The sequence below is a fragment of the Panthera onca genome, chromosome B4, assembly GCF_046562875.1.
Source record: "Panthera onca isolate mPanOnc1 chromosome B4, mPanOnc1 haplotype 2, whole genome shotgun sequence".
Lineage (NCBI taxonomy): Eukaryota > Metazoa > Chordata > Mammalia > Carnivora > Felidae > Panthera > Panthera onca.
In genome coordinates this window covers 20,091,698-20,108,398 of record NC_138345.1, presented here as the reverse complement: position 1 = coordinate 20,108,398, position 16,701 = coordinate 20,091,698, and the positions used below count along the sequence as shown (strand labels likewise).

The 16,701-nt window shown below is 44.9% G+C and overlaps 1 protein-coding gene across 1 annotated transcript in view; it reads left to right on the top strand.

Moving 5' to 3' along the window:
* Window positions 1–14,963, top strand: part of DNAJC1 (DnaJ heat shock protein family (Hsp40) member C1) — a 224,284-nt gene extending 209,321 nt beyond the window's left edge. Inside the window, exons 10-12 of the mRNA XM_060659191.3 lie at window positions 10,302–10,350; window positions 11,625–12,085; window positions 14,543–14,963. Of these exons, the coding sequence (XP_060515174.3) occupies window positions 10,302–10,350; window positions 11,625–12,085; window positions 14,543–14,611 (579 nt within the window). The 3' untranslated portion in view covers window positions 14,612–14,963. The remainder of the gene's footprint in view (window positions 1–10,301; window positions 10,351–11,624; window positions 12,086–14,542) is intronic.
* Window positions 14,964–16,701: the final 1,738 nt, after the last annotated feature.

Genomic DNA, 16,701 nt, shown 5'->3' with positions numbered 1-16,701 from the left:
AAAGGGCAGTCCCTTCAATAAATGGTGCCTGGTAAACTGGACAGCACATGGAAAAGAATGAAATTGGACCCCCTACACAAAAATCAACTCAAAATGGATTAAGAACTTGAAGACCTGAAACCCTAAAACTCCTAGAAGAAAACACTGGGGGGTAATCCCATTGACATTAATTTTAGTGATGATTTTTTTGGATTTGACACCAAAAGCAAAGCAACAAAAGCAAAAGTAAACAAGTGGGACTACATCAAATCTAAAACCTGCATAGCAAGAAAACCATCAACAACATGGAAAAGAAACCTATGGAATTGAAGGAAATACTCTGTAAACCACATATCCAATAAGAGATTAATATTTAAATATATAAGGAACTCCTATAATGCAAGAGCAAAAAAAAAAAAAAAGAGAGATAATGCTGGTGAAGATGTGGAGAAATGAGGACACTTGTACACTGTTGGTGGAAACATAAACTAGTACGTTCCTCAAAAAATTAAAAATAGAATTACCAAGGTCACTGGGCAGCTCAGTTGGTCAAGCACTCCACTCTTGATTTCGACTCAGGTCATGACCTCAGGGTTTATGAGTTTGAGCCCTGTGTTGGGCTCTGTGCTGACAGCACGGAGCCTACTTGGCATTCTCTTTTTCTTCGTTTCTCTGCCCCCACATAAGAAACAAATAAACATTACAAAAAGTCACCTGGATATTTTTTTAAAAAAATAGAACTACCATATGATTCGGCGGTCCCACTTCTGGCTGTCTATCCAAAGAATGTAAATCATGATCTCGATGAGATAACCATATTCCATGTTCATAGCAGCAATATTCACAATTAGCCAAGGTACAGAAACAACCTAAGTGTCTTTCAGATGAATAGATAATGAAAATGTGATTTTATATATATGTGTGTATATACACATACAAATACATAAAGACACACGCACACACAGGAATATGATCTAGCCAAAAAAATAGTCAAACTCATAGAAACAAATCATAGAAAAGTAGTTGCCAGGGGCTAGAGGGTGGGGAAAATAGGGAGAGGATGGTAAAAGGATAAAAACTTTCAATTCTAAGCTGAATAGGGTCTGAGGATCTCATGTATAACATGGTGACTATAGTTGACAACACTGTGGTATATAATTAGAACTTGCTAAGAGAGTAGAACTTAAATGTTCTCACCAAAAATAAGTCAATACATGAGGTGATGAATATGGTTAATTAACTCAGTGGGGGAAATTTTTTCACGGTGGATATAAATACAAAATTATCATGTGCACTGTAAACATCTTACAATTTTAGTACAGTTTTGTCAACTGTACCTAAACAAAACAGTAAATTGACATCCATGGAATTGAAGTCATCTAGATCCATAGGGGAAAATTGGATTTAGCGATGACCATGGTCACTGAAAGATAATCTGACTTTCCTGAGGTGACCTACTATCATACTCAGGGACATCCTGGCCTTTAAGCTTTATATTAGACCATCACTTGTTTAGAAACATCTTTATCTGCTTAGAATCGTAAATAATATGCTGAGGATTCCACACTTGCCCCCAAAACAATTATTTTGTGATTATTGCCATATACATGTTTTCTCCTGAGACAAAGGCCAATGAAGAGAAATTCTCAAGAAAAGGGGATCATTGATGTAATCATTGTCATACAACTGTTTAGTGACACCAGGAAATGTGAACTTGACAAAGAGGCTAGAATATTAAAGGAACTCCTTTACCACATAGAACTGGAAAAGTCACAGTTGTGCTTTGCTTTTTTCTAATAAGTTCTAAGTTGCCTTTTAAGTGGGAGAAAAATATGGTTCAAAGATAACTGTGGTGACATCCCATTAGTTTCGTTGTTAGATGCTAAGGATTTAAAGGACTCAGATTATAGCAGCTATTTGTTTTCTGTGGTAGACAGGCCAGATTTTGATATATACTGTATTCAGAATTCTCTCAGCACAAGGAGTAACTAACCATGTATGCTCAAACCCACTCATGAATACATTCTCTTGGAGGAGCCCTCCTGAGGTCAAAACAAATATGAAACACTGACCTCAGAAACTTTCCTTCAGAGGAGCCACAATTTGATTTCACTTGTTTGTAGAGCAATTTATGCACCAGGGCATCTTGTAAACAGTAGAGCATCTGTCAGCAATTAGTGGTTTTTAACAGCTCGGTGTGGTCAGGTAAAAAGAAGAGTCCTACAAATACCACTATCATCCAGAATTACTGGGCCTGTCCATACCTGCACCTCCCTGAGGAACAACATCAGAGGCTTAACACAGGGGACAGAGGGGCATAGACTTCACTAAAATAATCGAGCCATCCAATGAACAAACATGCAAATAACAACAAGTGTAATCGAGGGGGTGGGGAGTAGAGCAAGGGAAGACCAGTAACCAGAAATGCTGCCACATATTATCTAAACGTTCAGTTTTCAACAAATATGAGCCATGGGGGTGCCTGGCTGGCTCGGTCACAAAAGTGTACAACTCTTGATCTCGGGCCATGAGTTCGAGCTCCATGTTGGGTGTAGAGATTACCTAAAAATAACAAAAAACGAAAGGGAGACAAGGAAAGGGAGGGAGGAAGGAAAAGAGACAATCCAATGATTGGAAGCTTTAATACCCCCACTTTCAATAGTGAGTAGAACTAGAGAGAAGATCAACAATGAAGATTTGAACAATACAACAAACCAACTAGACCTAAAAGATATCTCTAGAACACTTTATTCAGCAAGAGAATATATGTTCTTCTCAAGGATGCATAAAACATTTTCTAGGACAGGCTGTATGCCAGGTCAAACAAACCTCAGTGAGTTTCAAAGGATGGAAATAATGTAAAATATGTTTTCTGATTCCAAAGGAATGAAATTAGAAATAAGTTAACGGGGGGGGGGGGGGGGGGCAGTGGGAACATCAACAAATATGACAAAATTAAACAGCAGACTCCTAAATAACCAATGAGTCAAAGAAGAAATTACAAGGGGAATCAAAATTCTTAAACATGAATGAAAATGAAGACCTAATGCACCAAAACTTAGGGAATGCAGCTAATGCAGTGCACAGAGGGAAGTTTATAGCTTTAAATGCCTTTATTAAGAAAGAAGAAAGATCCCAAATCTACCCTTCTACCTTAAGGCACTGGAAAAATAACAAACTACACTTAAAACAAGCAGAGGAAAGGAAATAACCAGTAGAGCAGAAATTAGAGACTAGAGAATCAATAGAGAAAAATCAGTGAATTCAAAGTTGATGCTTTGAAAATAGCAATAAAATTGACATTTAGCTAGATTGACCAACAGGGGAAGAAAGGACTCAAACTGCTAGAATCAATCAGAAATGAGAAAAAGGACATTACTACCAACTTTATAGAAATAAAAAGGGCTTTGTAAAGGAATACTATACCAGGAACAAGTATATGCCAAGAAATTATATACCTATTTTTTAATGCTTTTTTACTTACTTATTTTGAAAGAGAGCGGGCATGAGCAGGAGAGGGGCAGAGAGAGAGAGAATCTCAAGCAGGATCCGCACTGTCAGCTCAGAGCCCGATGTGGGGCTGGAACTCACAAACTGTGAGATCATGACCTGAGCAGAAATCAAGAGTCAGGTGCTTAACTGACTGAGCTACCCAGGTGCCCCAGATATCTATTTTTCTAATAGATATTGATGAAATGGACAAATTCCTAGAAAGACAAACTATTAAAACTGAATCAAGAAGAAATAGACAATTGAAATTATAACAAGTGTAGAAAGTGAACAAGTACTTAAAATACCTACCTACAAAGAAAAGCCCAGATCCAGATGGCTTCACCACTGAATTCTACCAATTTAAAGAATACTAGTACTTTACAAAATTTTCTAAAAATAGAAGAGAGTGGAGGCACCTGAGTGGCTCAGTTGGTTGAGCCTCTGACTTCAACTCAGGTCATGATTTTGAGCCCTGTGTTGAGCTCTGTGCTGACAGCTCAGAGCCTGGAGCCTGCTTCAGATTCTGTGTCTCCCTCTCTCCGTGCCCCTCTCCTACCAGTGCGCGTGTGCTCTCGCTCTCTCTCACTCTCTCTCTCTCTCTCTCTCTCTCTCTCTCAAAAATAGACATTAAAAAAATATATATATAGAAGAGAGTGAATACTTCCCAACTCATTTTATGAAGCCACTATTAGCCTTATACCAAACCAGAAAATTACAAGAAAACTGTAGACGAATTTTTTTATGAGTATGAATGCAAAAATCCTAGACAAAATACAGCAAACTAAATTCAGCAACTTATAAAAATAATTTGATACCGTGATCAAGTAGGGTTTAACTCAGGAAATGCAAAGGTGATTCAACAGCTGAAAATCAACTATTAAAGACATGGTATCAATAGAATAAAAAAGCAAATAGCACAAATCATCTCAATAGAAGCATATGACAAAAGCCAGCACCCTTGCATGATAAAAACACTCACCAAATTAGGAATAAAAGAGAATACCTCGACCTGAGAGTGTCTACTAAAACCCACAGTTAACATCAGCTTACTGGTGTAAGAGGGGATGTTTTCCTGATAAGAAAGAAGACAAGGGTGACCGCTCTCACCACTTTTTTCAACATTGAACTACAGGTCTAGTCAAGGAAGTCAGGCAGAAAAAAAAAATAAGATTGAAAAGGAAGTAAAGTGTCCCTGTCTGCCGATGACATGATTTTATATATACAAAATCCTAAGGAATTCACTAAAAAAAAACTATTGGAACTAATGACTTCAGTAAAGATTGGAGGATACATATCAATATGCAAAAATCAGTTTTATTTATTTATTTTTTAAACGTTTTATTTATTTTTGAGACAGGGAGAGACAGAGCATGAACAGGGGAGGGTCAGAGAGAGGGAGACACAGAATCTGAAACAGGCTCCAGGCTCTGAGCTGTCAGCACAGAGCCCGACGCGGGGCTCGAACTCACAGACTGCAAGATCATGACCTGAGCCGAAGTCGGCCGCTTAACCGACTGAGCCACCCAGGCGCCCCTCAGTTTTATTTTTATAAACCTGCGGTGAACAACCTGAAAATTAAATTAATAAAATAATTTCATTCATAAATAGCATCACAAAGAATAAAGTACTTAGGTATTAATTTAACAAAAGAAGTACAAACTCTGAAAATGACAAAACACTGTTGAAAGAAATTGAGGTTCAAAAGAAGTGGAAAAATATCCCCTGTCCATGGATCAGAAGCCTTAATTGTCAAGATAGCAATATTACCGTAAATATAAGAGCTAAAACTATAATTAAAAACTATAAAATTATAAAACTATAATTGAACCTCATCAGAATTAAAAACTCCATGCTTCACAGGACACCATTAAGAAAGTAAAAAGATAACCCACAGAATGGGAGAAAATATTTGCAAATCATTTATCTGATAAAGGGCTTTTATCCAAAATATATAAAGAGCTCTTTACAACTAAATAATAAGCGAAATCACCCAAATTTTTAAAAAAGTGGAGAAAGGATCTGAATAGACATTTCTCCAAAGAAGTTATAAAAACGGCCAATGAAAAAATGCTCAATATCATTAGTCATTAGGGAAATGCAAATCAAAAGCACAAGATACTACTTCACACGCACTAAGATGGCTAGAATCAAAAAGTTGGATAATAACAAATGTTTGCCAAGATGTAGAGAAATCAGAAGCGTCATACACTGCTGGTGTAAATATAAAATGGTACAGCCATATTGGAAAACAGTATGGCAGCTCCTCAAAAAGTTAAACATAGAATTACCATATGTCTCCACAGTTCCACTCCTAGGTATATACCCAAGATAAATGAAAACAGTTTGCCCAAACAAAAACATATCCACAAATGTTTACAGCAGCATTATTCATAATAGCCGGAAAGACTAAAACAACACAAATGTTTATCAAATGATGAATGGATAAACAAAATGTGGTATATTCATACAGTGGAATATTATTCAGCAAAAAGGAATGAAGTACTCATATATACTACAACGTGGATGAACCTGGAAAACATTACCCTAAGGGAAAGAAGCCAGCCACAAAAAAATCCACACATGATATGATTCCATCCATATGAAAGTCCAGAACAGGAACATCTATGGAGACAGAACGTAGATTTATGGTTGTTTATTGTTTGCTGAGTGACGGGGTAGGAGGGGGAGAACGGAGGACGATACCTACAGGGTACTGCGTTTCTTTCTGATGTGATGAAAATGTTCTGATGTTGGCCATGATGATGATTATACATACCAATATACTAAAACCACTGAATTGTCACTTCAAGTGGGTGAATTGTATGGTATGTGAATTACATTTCAGTTAAGCTATTTAAAAAAAAAAAAAAAGACAAAGGAGATCTTTGTGTACTATTCTGTAATAATCTCCAAAATGTTTTGTTAAATAAGAAAACAAGTCCAAGAAAAAAAAGAATTATCTCACATCTTAGATGTGACGGTAGTTACTTGAACCTCTAAGTGTGTTTAGGGTGCCTCAGTAGCTCAGTCAAGCGTCTGACTCTTGATTTCAGCTCAGGTCATGATCTCGCAGGTTCGTGAGATCTAGCCCCACAATGGGCTCCATGCTGAGGATGTGAAGCCTGCTTGGGACTCTCTCTCCCTCTCTCTCTGCCCCTCCCCTGCTCGAACTCATTCATTCTCTCTCTCTCTCTCTCTCTCTCTCTCTCTCTCTCTCTCTCTGTCTCTCTCTCTCTCTCTCTCTCTCAAATAAGTTTAATAAATAAATTTCATAGAACTATGTGACAAAAGAGAAAAAGATAATTAAATCTTTAAAAAACACAATAGAAATTGAGAGAGAAGGATTGTCACCAGAGTTGGTCACCCTGGTAGTGAACACCAGGAAGTCTTCAAGAAGAAAGTTACACCTGAGAGTACCTTGAAGGATGGTTTGGCTCTAGAGAGATAGATATTTAAGGGGAGGGTTGATGAAGAAAGGAAAATCGTTTCAGGCAATGTTAAGGATGGCAAAAAGTACAGGGTAGGGAAATTTCTGTCTGGGGGAGCATTAATTATTCAGTTCTGCTCAAAGGAAAGCTACCACAGGAAAGAGAACAGACCACAAATTGTGGATCTCTTTGCATGTCAGGTTAAGAATTAAACATTATATGGCGCCTGGGTGGCTCAGTCAGTTAAGCGGCCGACTTCAGCTCAGGTCATGATCTCACAGTCCATGAGTTCGAGCCCCGCGTCGGGCTCTGTGCTGACAGCTCGGAGCCTGGAGCCTGTTTCAGACTCTGTGACTCCCTCTCTCTGACCCTCCCCTGTTCATGCTCTGTCTCCCCCTGTCTCAAAAATAAATAAAACGTTAAAAAAAAATTAAAAAAAAAAAGAATTAAACATTATATAATCAGTGATGCGCCATGAAAGGAATCTGATCAGAACTCTGCTTTAGGGGTATTAATCTATAAAAATTATTAGTAAGTAGGAGTCCAGTTAGAAGGCTGTTACATTCATCCAGCCACAGGAGAATGAAGAACTAAGAGAGGAGGTGTGATTTGTGAGCAGGGAACAGACGGGGTTGACATCGTGGAGAGTGTAGCAGCTGGCGGGGGCGGGAGGCAAAGGTCCACAACTGGACTCGGGTCGTGAGCCTGGGTGACTGGGATGACAGTTCTATCAAGAAAAGGAAGCAAAAGCAGACAAGTCGGTTAGTTTGGTTTGAGGAACTAGGAGATCGCTAAAGAAGAGATTCAGTGGCAGTTAAAGAGGGCAGTCACGTAGCAGAGCGGAAGGAGAGCATCGCCCATGTCCTCATCTATACAACAAGAGATTTGGATTCCAAAGGCAGCATGTTACAGGGACTGAGAGACAAGATTTCAGAACCCAACTTGTCTGTGTTCAGCTACCCATTAGCCTTTTAATCTTGCGTATGTTCTCTATGCCCTGTGAGCCTCGGATTCTGTACAATGGGGGTAATATTACATACCTACCTACTATGGCTGCTGTGAGGAATACTTGTACAGACACATATCTTAGAACAATGCTTGGTACAAAGAAAGCTTATTGCTATGTGGACGAAGGCCCTTTCTATCTGATGGCCCATTGTTGCTATGTGGTCAATTCTGTTATACTGCCCCTCCAAGGAAGAGGTCAGGACTAGACATACAGGTTAATCATTCCTTTTCAAAAGTGTTACTGAACCAGTGGCATGAGATACCAACGGAGAAAATGGAAAGAACATATGAATGGCAAGGATGGAATGTTGAGGAGCATTATATGGGGTGGGGGGTGGGATGGGCAGTGAAGGAACATTCAGAGAAAGAGAAAGCCAAAAGGAGTAGAAAAGACAGCTTAAGGGAAGATCACCTTCTGGAGTGGAGGCCACTTGAGCTCAGCATGAAGAATCATGGGACACAGCTGACAGGGAGAAGGTGAAGAGGAAAGCAAAGGAAATTAGGGGCGCCGTGGTGGCTCAGTCGGTGACCGTCCAACTTCAGCCCAGGTCATGGTCTCCCAGTTCGTGAGTTTGAGCCCCGCGTCAGGCTGTGTGCTGACAGCTCAGAGCCTGGAGCCTGCTTCCGATTCTGTGTGTGTCTCTCTCTGCCCTTCCCTCCGCTCGCTCACACTCTGTCTCTCCCTCTCTCTCAAAAGTAAATAAACGTTAAAAAAAGAAAAAGAAAAAAAGAAAGAATGCAAAGGAAATTAATAGATGGAGCATAGTTCTGGGAAAATTCAAGAGGAAGGAAGATAATTTCTTTGATTTGGGATAAAAGATAGGAAGGATATAAAGTGATGTAATCAGAATTTTGAGTTAAAGTTGGAAGGCAAGGAGGCTCATGTTGGAGAACTTCCTTTTTTCTCACGTTAAATAAGAAACAAGGTCATCTGGAAAGAGAGGAAGGTAGGGAATAAAATTGAAGAGTGTTTCTAAGTGGCTTTAAATATTTTCTCTAATTCTGTCCTTTGTATGAATGAAAAACAAATGACCCATGTCAATTATAATAGGTAGTATTTACTGAGACTTGAATATCTGCTTGGTATCCTGCTAAGAGCTTATTTCAAATTTAAAACCTAATAGGCAAATGGTATTACTAGCATTATCCACATACTACAGAGGGTAATTCTTGACACAGAGAAAGGATTGGAAATTGCTTAAGATCACCCAGCTAAGAAGAGGTGGGACCAAGATGAGTCTACCTGAGTTCTTAGCAATCAGGCTTTCTGAGGTTTTATTTTCAAATCTCATTAAAGCAGCGAAACATTGATTCAAGAATATGCATGCATTAATGGGATAGAATACAAAGTGTAGAAAAATAGTTCACGTATACAGTGGCACTAATTTTAATAAAGTTAACATTTCCTTTTAATTTTTTTAATGCTCATTTATTATTTTGAGAGACAGAGCGTGAGCAGGGGAGGGGCAGAGAGAGAGGGAAACACAGAATCCGAAGCAGGTTCCAGGCTCTGAGCTGTCAGCACAGAGCTCAACACGGGGCTCGAACTCACAAACCGCTAGATCATGACCTGAGCCAACGTCAGATGCTTAATCAACTGAACCACCCAGGCGCCCCTAAAGTTAACATTTCGAATAAGTGGGGAAAGGATGGCTTGATTGAAAATTCATTGGGCAATCAACCATTTTTAATTTTTTTAATTAATTTTCATCCTGTATTTTAAGAAATCAGAACAGTGTTGTCAGTGGCAGAGTAGAGATTAACTTAAGGGCAGAAGAGAACTTTCTGGGATAACAGGAACGTTCTATAATTTGATTAGAATTAGAATGGTTATATAGGTCCTTTTTTGGGGGGTCAAAACCCATTGAATTGTACATTTAAAATCTGTATATTGAATTGTATGTAAATTTTATATCAATTTAAAAAGAAATCTATATGTGGATCTCCAAGACATTGTTAAATGAAAAGCAAGGTATAGAACGAGACAAATGACGTGATACCATTTATACAGAGAACAAAGAAGTAACAGCGACCGAAGGAAACTATTTCTGTGGCCCCTCACTCATGTACGTACGTCTCGTGGGTCTTGTGTTAGGAAGTATTTTCTTCTTCCTACTCTAGTGTTAGCCTACTATGCTCTTGTGGTTTCTTGAATGCAAAGAAAAGATAGACTTTTATGTTAAAACATTAGTTGAATTTCTCCACCGTTTATGATAGTCAAACGAAAGTTTCCTTGTTGCTTAACTAAATGAGTGGATGGATGAACAAGGGTCCTTCTAGGCCGAAGATTCAGTAAACCCGGTTCATTCACACGGACCTTACGTGAAATAGGTCACTTGACCTACAAGAGACATGTGGAAAGTAAGACTTCGTTGCCTTTATATTTTGGAACAGGTGACAACCAAAGCCAAGCAACTGAAGGATTCAGTTACCTGCTCCCCAGGTGAGTCAGTGCCCCCTTCGCCCCACTGAGCTAAAGTGACTTCTCCCACATAAATCCCTTTTCGTAAGGGTGGGTGCTAAGATGGACCTGATAAGTTTAAAAACCCTAAAAACCTAGTTCTTTGCTAGTACTGGGGGAGGGGCACGCAGGGGGGGAACTCTCTGGACGCCACACAAACGCGCGGTGCACGGCTCGCCCACGCGGTCCACACTGCCAGCACCACACACACAGAGCCATCTTTCCGAATAGAGCAGCAGCTTTCCCAAGAACCCACATTTCTCAAAATATGTTTCCTCCAAGACTAACTGGAATTTTGCTAGAGTCTCCATACTGTTTGCTTGGAACCAGGAAGAGAATACTTCCTAAAACCTTCTAACTTAATTTAAATACAAGTCCCAAAGACAGCAATGCAGGTGAGCAAACCCGGAGATCTCAAAAAGCCGTCCCCAGCAGGGATTCAATGTGGGGCTCTGCCGGCTTCAGGAAAGAAGGCATTTCCAGATTCCTGTTCTGCGAACACAATTCTTTGTTGGCACGGAGGCTAAAATGGGCAGTGAGAGGCCATGTGAAAAGGCCTTCCTGCAAGACACTCTGTGTGTTCTGGAAAAGGCAGTGTGGTGTAGACTGTGGCACAGATAGGGAACTTACTAGAGCATTGGGGGGGGGGGGGGGGTAAAAAGTGACCAGAACAGGAGACGTATGGTTGAACATTCAGGGGCATCCCTGAGATGGCGCCTGAGAGCCAGTCCATTTGCTCTTTACTGGCCAACGTGGTGGCACAGTGGCACTGGAAGCAGCTTGGAGCAGACAGCACGTCCCACCGCGTCGGTGGCTCGCCTACAATGGTGTGAGCACAGCGCGAGTTTAGACAGATCCATTTTAGCTCCGCTAATGGAATGAGTCGCCCCAGTTCCGGATCGTAAAGAACATCCTTCCTTATCTAAAAAGTGTCCAAGAGCCACTTTGCATTCTTTGGCCACAACCTGATTCTGTACGTGGCCCTCAGTCCCTCAGAGCGTTGGAAAGGACAAAGGACAAGGAATCAGACAGAACTGGGTTCAAATCCCACCTCTGCTGCTCTCTGAGACTGATTTTTGCCATCCGTAGAATTAGGATAATGACACCTATCTTTCTAGAATAGCGTGAAAATTAAGCAGAATCGTAGGTGCACAGCGCCTACCACGCTGCTGTGTTGGTGACAGCTGCTGTTACTCTTGTCACCTGCACTGACCTTGCCATTCCATCTGTGTGATAAAGTGTGTCCTTCCTCACAGGAATGGTCAGACTCTCCGAACTCAAGTCAACAGCCCAGAATCCCCGGCCCACCAAGGCCGCCACGGCCTTGCCAGATGACATCATCACCCAGCGAGAAGATGCACGGCAGGCCGGGGAGGAAGACAAGGAGGACGAGCAGGAGGAGGAAGATGACGACGAGCAGGAGGCGGTGCTTCCGGAAAGCCGGCCACGGAGGCGGAGGCCGGCCAGGCCGCCGGAGGCGGCAAAGAGGGCGGAGCCCGAGGAGAAGTTCAGAGGAAAGAGGCAGAAGGACTTCGATATTTCAGAACAAAACGAATCCAGTGATGAGGAGAGCCAGAAGAAAGAGAGAACTCGTGCTGCCGAGGAGCCATGGACTCAGAGTCAACAGAAGCTTCTGGAATTAGCATTACAGCAGTACCCAAAGGGATCTTCGGACCGCTGGGACAAAATAGCCAAATGTGTCCCGTCTAAGAGTAAGGTGGGTGAGGTGGGGGAAGAACGAGACCTGCGCGGCCAGCTGCACCTAATTCCCCACCTTACGCACACCCCTCTAGCGACCGCTGTCTGCGTGACCGTCCGGTGCACTTCTAAGAGCAGGTTCAGTCTGTGCACCGGATTGATTAGTGTGTATGAATGAGGTCAAGATTCTAAGGAGACCATACAGACCGGTTGGTTTTCCTCAGAAAATTCCATGCATAGAGGATAAATTTCACCCACAACAAGCCCGCCAACCTTCTGGAGCATTCGCCCCAGTCTGGCAGTTTGAGAGGAGCACGGGGGTGGCTGGGCCGCACCCTCATCACTGGGGCAGCGGGAGCAGCCCTGGCGGCCGGCAGGCCCTCCCTCGGGCGGAGGCTCCCTTGAACCAGAGTCGGGGGAGGTCTCCCTCCAGCTCTGCAAGGAGCCTTTACCCCAGGGCGAGCGTGTGGCGGCCTGTGTCATGCTGGTCATCGGGTCCACAGTGCACATCACTCTGGACTCAGCAGCTGCACCAGACTGGCGAGGCCCTGGCGGCGGGGGTGGGGGCCCGGGGAAGGGATGACATTTAGGATTCAACCCACCCTGCAGCCTTGACTGTTTGTACTTTAAGTCTTCTCCCTGTTTTCGGCTCTCGGTATCTGCTTACAAACCCCCACAGGTAGTTCCCAGCTAAGCGGGCAGACGGGGTGCCCCACAGAGAGCCAGCGCTCACCCCAGCCTTTGCCTTCCGTCTGCCAGTTCATGCTGCGGGGCTCACGGTGTGAGCTTTCCCACTCGGGCCTTTCTCGAAACACACACCATCTCCCGAGTTTCTTCCCTCCTCGCTATACTCTCAATCTGAGGCACCAATGAACGCGGAGAAATCAGAAGAACGAGTCTCTTCTGCCTCCTGTGCCTGTCACTCAGTAGCCTCTGGGCACATTGATGTTCATTTACATTCTTATTTTTTTTTAATTGAAATTCTATGTTGGAAAATCTAGCTTGTGGCCATAAATGTCCCCGTGTGTACAGGTCTAGTTATCTATCACCTACTTTAAAATGATGAAGTTGAGAATTCCCGGGGAGAAAAATAAACCATTAGCAGTTGATCTATTTGAGAAACACAGATTCTCCCAGCCTCTCCAACTGGTTTGCCAGAAGTAATTATTTTCCCTGAATTTCCCTAGCATCTGTCAGGACACAGGCATCTACATGCGTGATGAATTGACATTGGCTTAAAATGAAGGAGCTGGAACCGTGGATTCCTAAGGATAGAACATTCAGAAACTCACTGCCTCAGGGTTTGGAAACCCTCCCGTTTGAACCGGACACGAGCAGCCCTTTTATTGTCCCGCAAGTGTTCCCCTTAAGCCTTGACATTGGAACCAGTTCCCGGAGAGGTGGCCTGCGACTCGTCTGCTAGGGAGCGAGTCCCTATACGTGGCCCGCAAGCCGCTGGCGATGCTGGGCCTGAAGGAGGGGACTTTGCCTGAGGCCTGCGGCTCAGCGCTCTGGGTCGCCGTGGTCCCCAGTGAAGTCCCCGCATCATGCCCGGGGCCTCACCGGTGGGCAGCACAGCTATTAAGAAAAGGCTGGTATTTTAAAGACTGACCCCATGCGCGTGATCGTTGGGGATCCAGAGAGGCACTTCTAGAAGCATCCCTCATACCACTCCTGAGCTAGAACCCTAGGAAGAGCATGAGCACCCACTCTGTGTCCCCGGCTGATAGAAGCATCTGCCAGGGAGCAGCGATCATGTTGCCCTAGACCTTAAGTTAGTGAAGGCTTCCAACGCCTCGGAGGGGAGTATCTCTTGGCCAGAAACGGGAACGGACTCTGGAAAGTACCTCATGATGGACAGGAGAGCGTGAGGCCCCCCAGCACCGCCCGCCTCTGCTCTAGGCCCCACTAGGGGCCTCACCCCCAGCGGCCACGGCCACGGGCAGGATCTGGGCGGCACACTCCCCGCCACGGTCCTGGGGGCTGGGCTGACGCGGCCACCACGGGAGGGTCCCCACGGCCCCTTAAGGAGAGGCAAACCCAGATGGAATAACAGGGCGGCCGGCCGGCCGGCCTCAAGTTGTCCGCTTGCTCTGACGGGACGCGCGATGACAGGGAAATGTGAAAGCTGCTCGTTATCGTTAGCGAGTTGAGAGGCATCATCGTGATGCCCGTGGTGTGCCTCACACGCAGCAGCACGGGCCCCTCACGCCAGCGGCCCACGCTGCACCTCACAGGACTGCCACTGGCCCGGGGGCACCCGGCAGCACGTGGGCCCCGGCCGGCGGGGGCCCTGGCGTGTGCTCGTGGGCCCATGTGTGCGGGCCGCGGGGCTCGTCCAACCGGTTGCAGGCCGGCCGTGGGCAGAGCGGACGCTCACGAGGCCGCCTCCCCGCACAGGCCGCGGCTGAAGCCCACGACGCTCACGCTGATCTGTGGAAATAACCGTTTCACTTCTCTTTTTCTCTTCCTGCAGGAAGACTGTATCGCTAGATACAAGTTGCTGGTTGAACTGGTCCAAAAGAAAAAACAAGCTAAAAGCTGAATATTCTGGAAGATGATGTTCACCTTCATTTTCCAAAACGATTATTTTAAAAGTCTTATGCAGAAATTTGCATTTTGTACCTCAACCTTTCTATACGTCATGTGCCTTAGTTAAAAAAAAAAAAAAAAAAAAAAAAAAAAAGTTTTTAAAATGTTGTGCTATATTGTTTAAACAAAGACTATGTTACAGGAGAAAAAGTATTCCGGTATTTTACAGATAATTTTCCCTCTCATCATCACAAAGTTATTTCCCTGCGAACAAACTGAAAAGTGCTAACAATCGGCAAGTACAGGATTTTGAAGGAACAAATGAGCGAACGTGTAAGAATTAAAACTTAATGTGCTTTGGGGCACCTGGGTGGCTCAGGTCACAATCCCAGGGTTGTGGGATCGAGCCCCACATCGGGCTCTGCGCTGAGTGTGGAGCCTGCTTACAGCTCACACTGTCTCTCTCTCCCTCCCACGCCCCCCACCCCGAAAAAACCTAATGTGCTTCTGTGAGTCAGAAGCACACGGGTTAACGAGCTCATTGGTAGCCGGAGGCAGGTGCTTGGGGAGAAAAGCGGGCTCACTTCTGAGCTAGCCGGCTGGCTGAGAAGAGTGTGAGGTTATCTCAGTTAGATGCATCTAGAAGAAAACTCCGTGTCGATGAACAAGGATACAAGGTGACAAAGGCAGCCTAGTCCAGTTCGGGCTGCTTGGGAGGAACGCGTTCCCCACTGCAAGACCTTCCAGGGGACACGTGGGACATGCGGGAGAGGTGGTAGGGACCCGTGAGGTTGGGTCCTGGCTCTCGACAGCCGAAGTCACTGTTCTGTGCCGGTTTCTGCTGCCTGTCACCATCCGCCGAACGCTGCCTTCCGAAGCTCCCGTCATTGGGTCAGGGCTGGCACACGGTTTGCTAAGTGCGAACCGTCTGAACTCGGAAAGCATTACGATCACGAGGACACATTTAAGGGAGGGACTTGAGAAAACATCTGTGAAGAGATCACTTCTCTCTAAGGACTGAAATAAGATTCATTTCCTGCAGGAAAGTCTGGTGGCAGCGGCCCCACTGGCCCCATAGCCGTTCACCCCCCGCGCAGGTCGCACCACCAGGGAAACTGAAATGCGAAAAAAGGGCAGGTTACCAACTAACCGGCTCCGTGGTCATTTGGTTTTCACAAACTAAGCCCCGTCCAGCCCCGTCCCAGTCAGGTCACTGCTCTGTCCTGGGCCGGGGGACGGACGGGCGTGGAGAGGAGTGGGGTCCCGGTGCTGTCACTGTGTCGTCCCGGCCGTGCTGGCCACCCTTCCTGACAGCGAACCTGAGCTCCACAGGCCACCGGGACGGCCCCGCCACCAACGGCTGCTCCCCAGGGCTCATTCCCGAAGCCGTGGGGCCGTCGCTGCATTTGTCGCGGGCCACAGCTCACCTCCCCGTTCACCTGGGGGGCTACACGAGTAAAACGTGCACGGAGGGAAACAAAGGAGAGAACGAGTCCGTCCTGGCTTCATTCCGGGCCCGGGACCACTCATCTCTGAGTCCGGCTTCAGGCCTGGCTTTCATGCAGCCTGGTGGTCCAGCTTAGCCGGTCTGTGGGTCCGTGAGCGTCTGTGGGTCCGTGAGCGTGAAAGCACGCCCCTTACTTGCAGTACTTGGGGTTCCTGTCACACATACCCCCAGACCGCGTTACAAGTGTCCTGGGCTCCCAGGGTGGGGGGAGCAGCCCACAGGGCTCCAAACATGCCCGATGATATCGCAACCGAGATAGAATGGCCTCTTTTCTAGACTCAAGGAAATAAGTCTAGCATGGCTTTCTACGCATGACTGTTCTGCCTACTAACTTCTTTAGAAAGAAGTCAGCGGCGCCTGGGTGGCTCAGCTGAAGTGTCCGACTCCTGATTTCGGCTCAGGTCATGATCTCGTGGTTCGTGAGTTCTAGCTCCTGCTATCAGCATGGAGCCTGCTTGGGATTCTCGCTCTCTCTCTCTCAAAAGAAATAAGCTTCAAAAAAAAAAGGAAGAAGTCAGAAAGGAGCCCTTCCTTCAGGAGACTCTGGAAGCCGTCAAGTTGTGTTGAAGTCGGCGGGCCAGTGGGCAGGCCAGAGC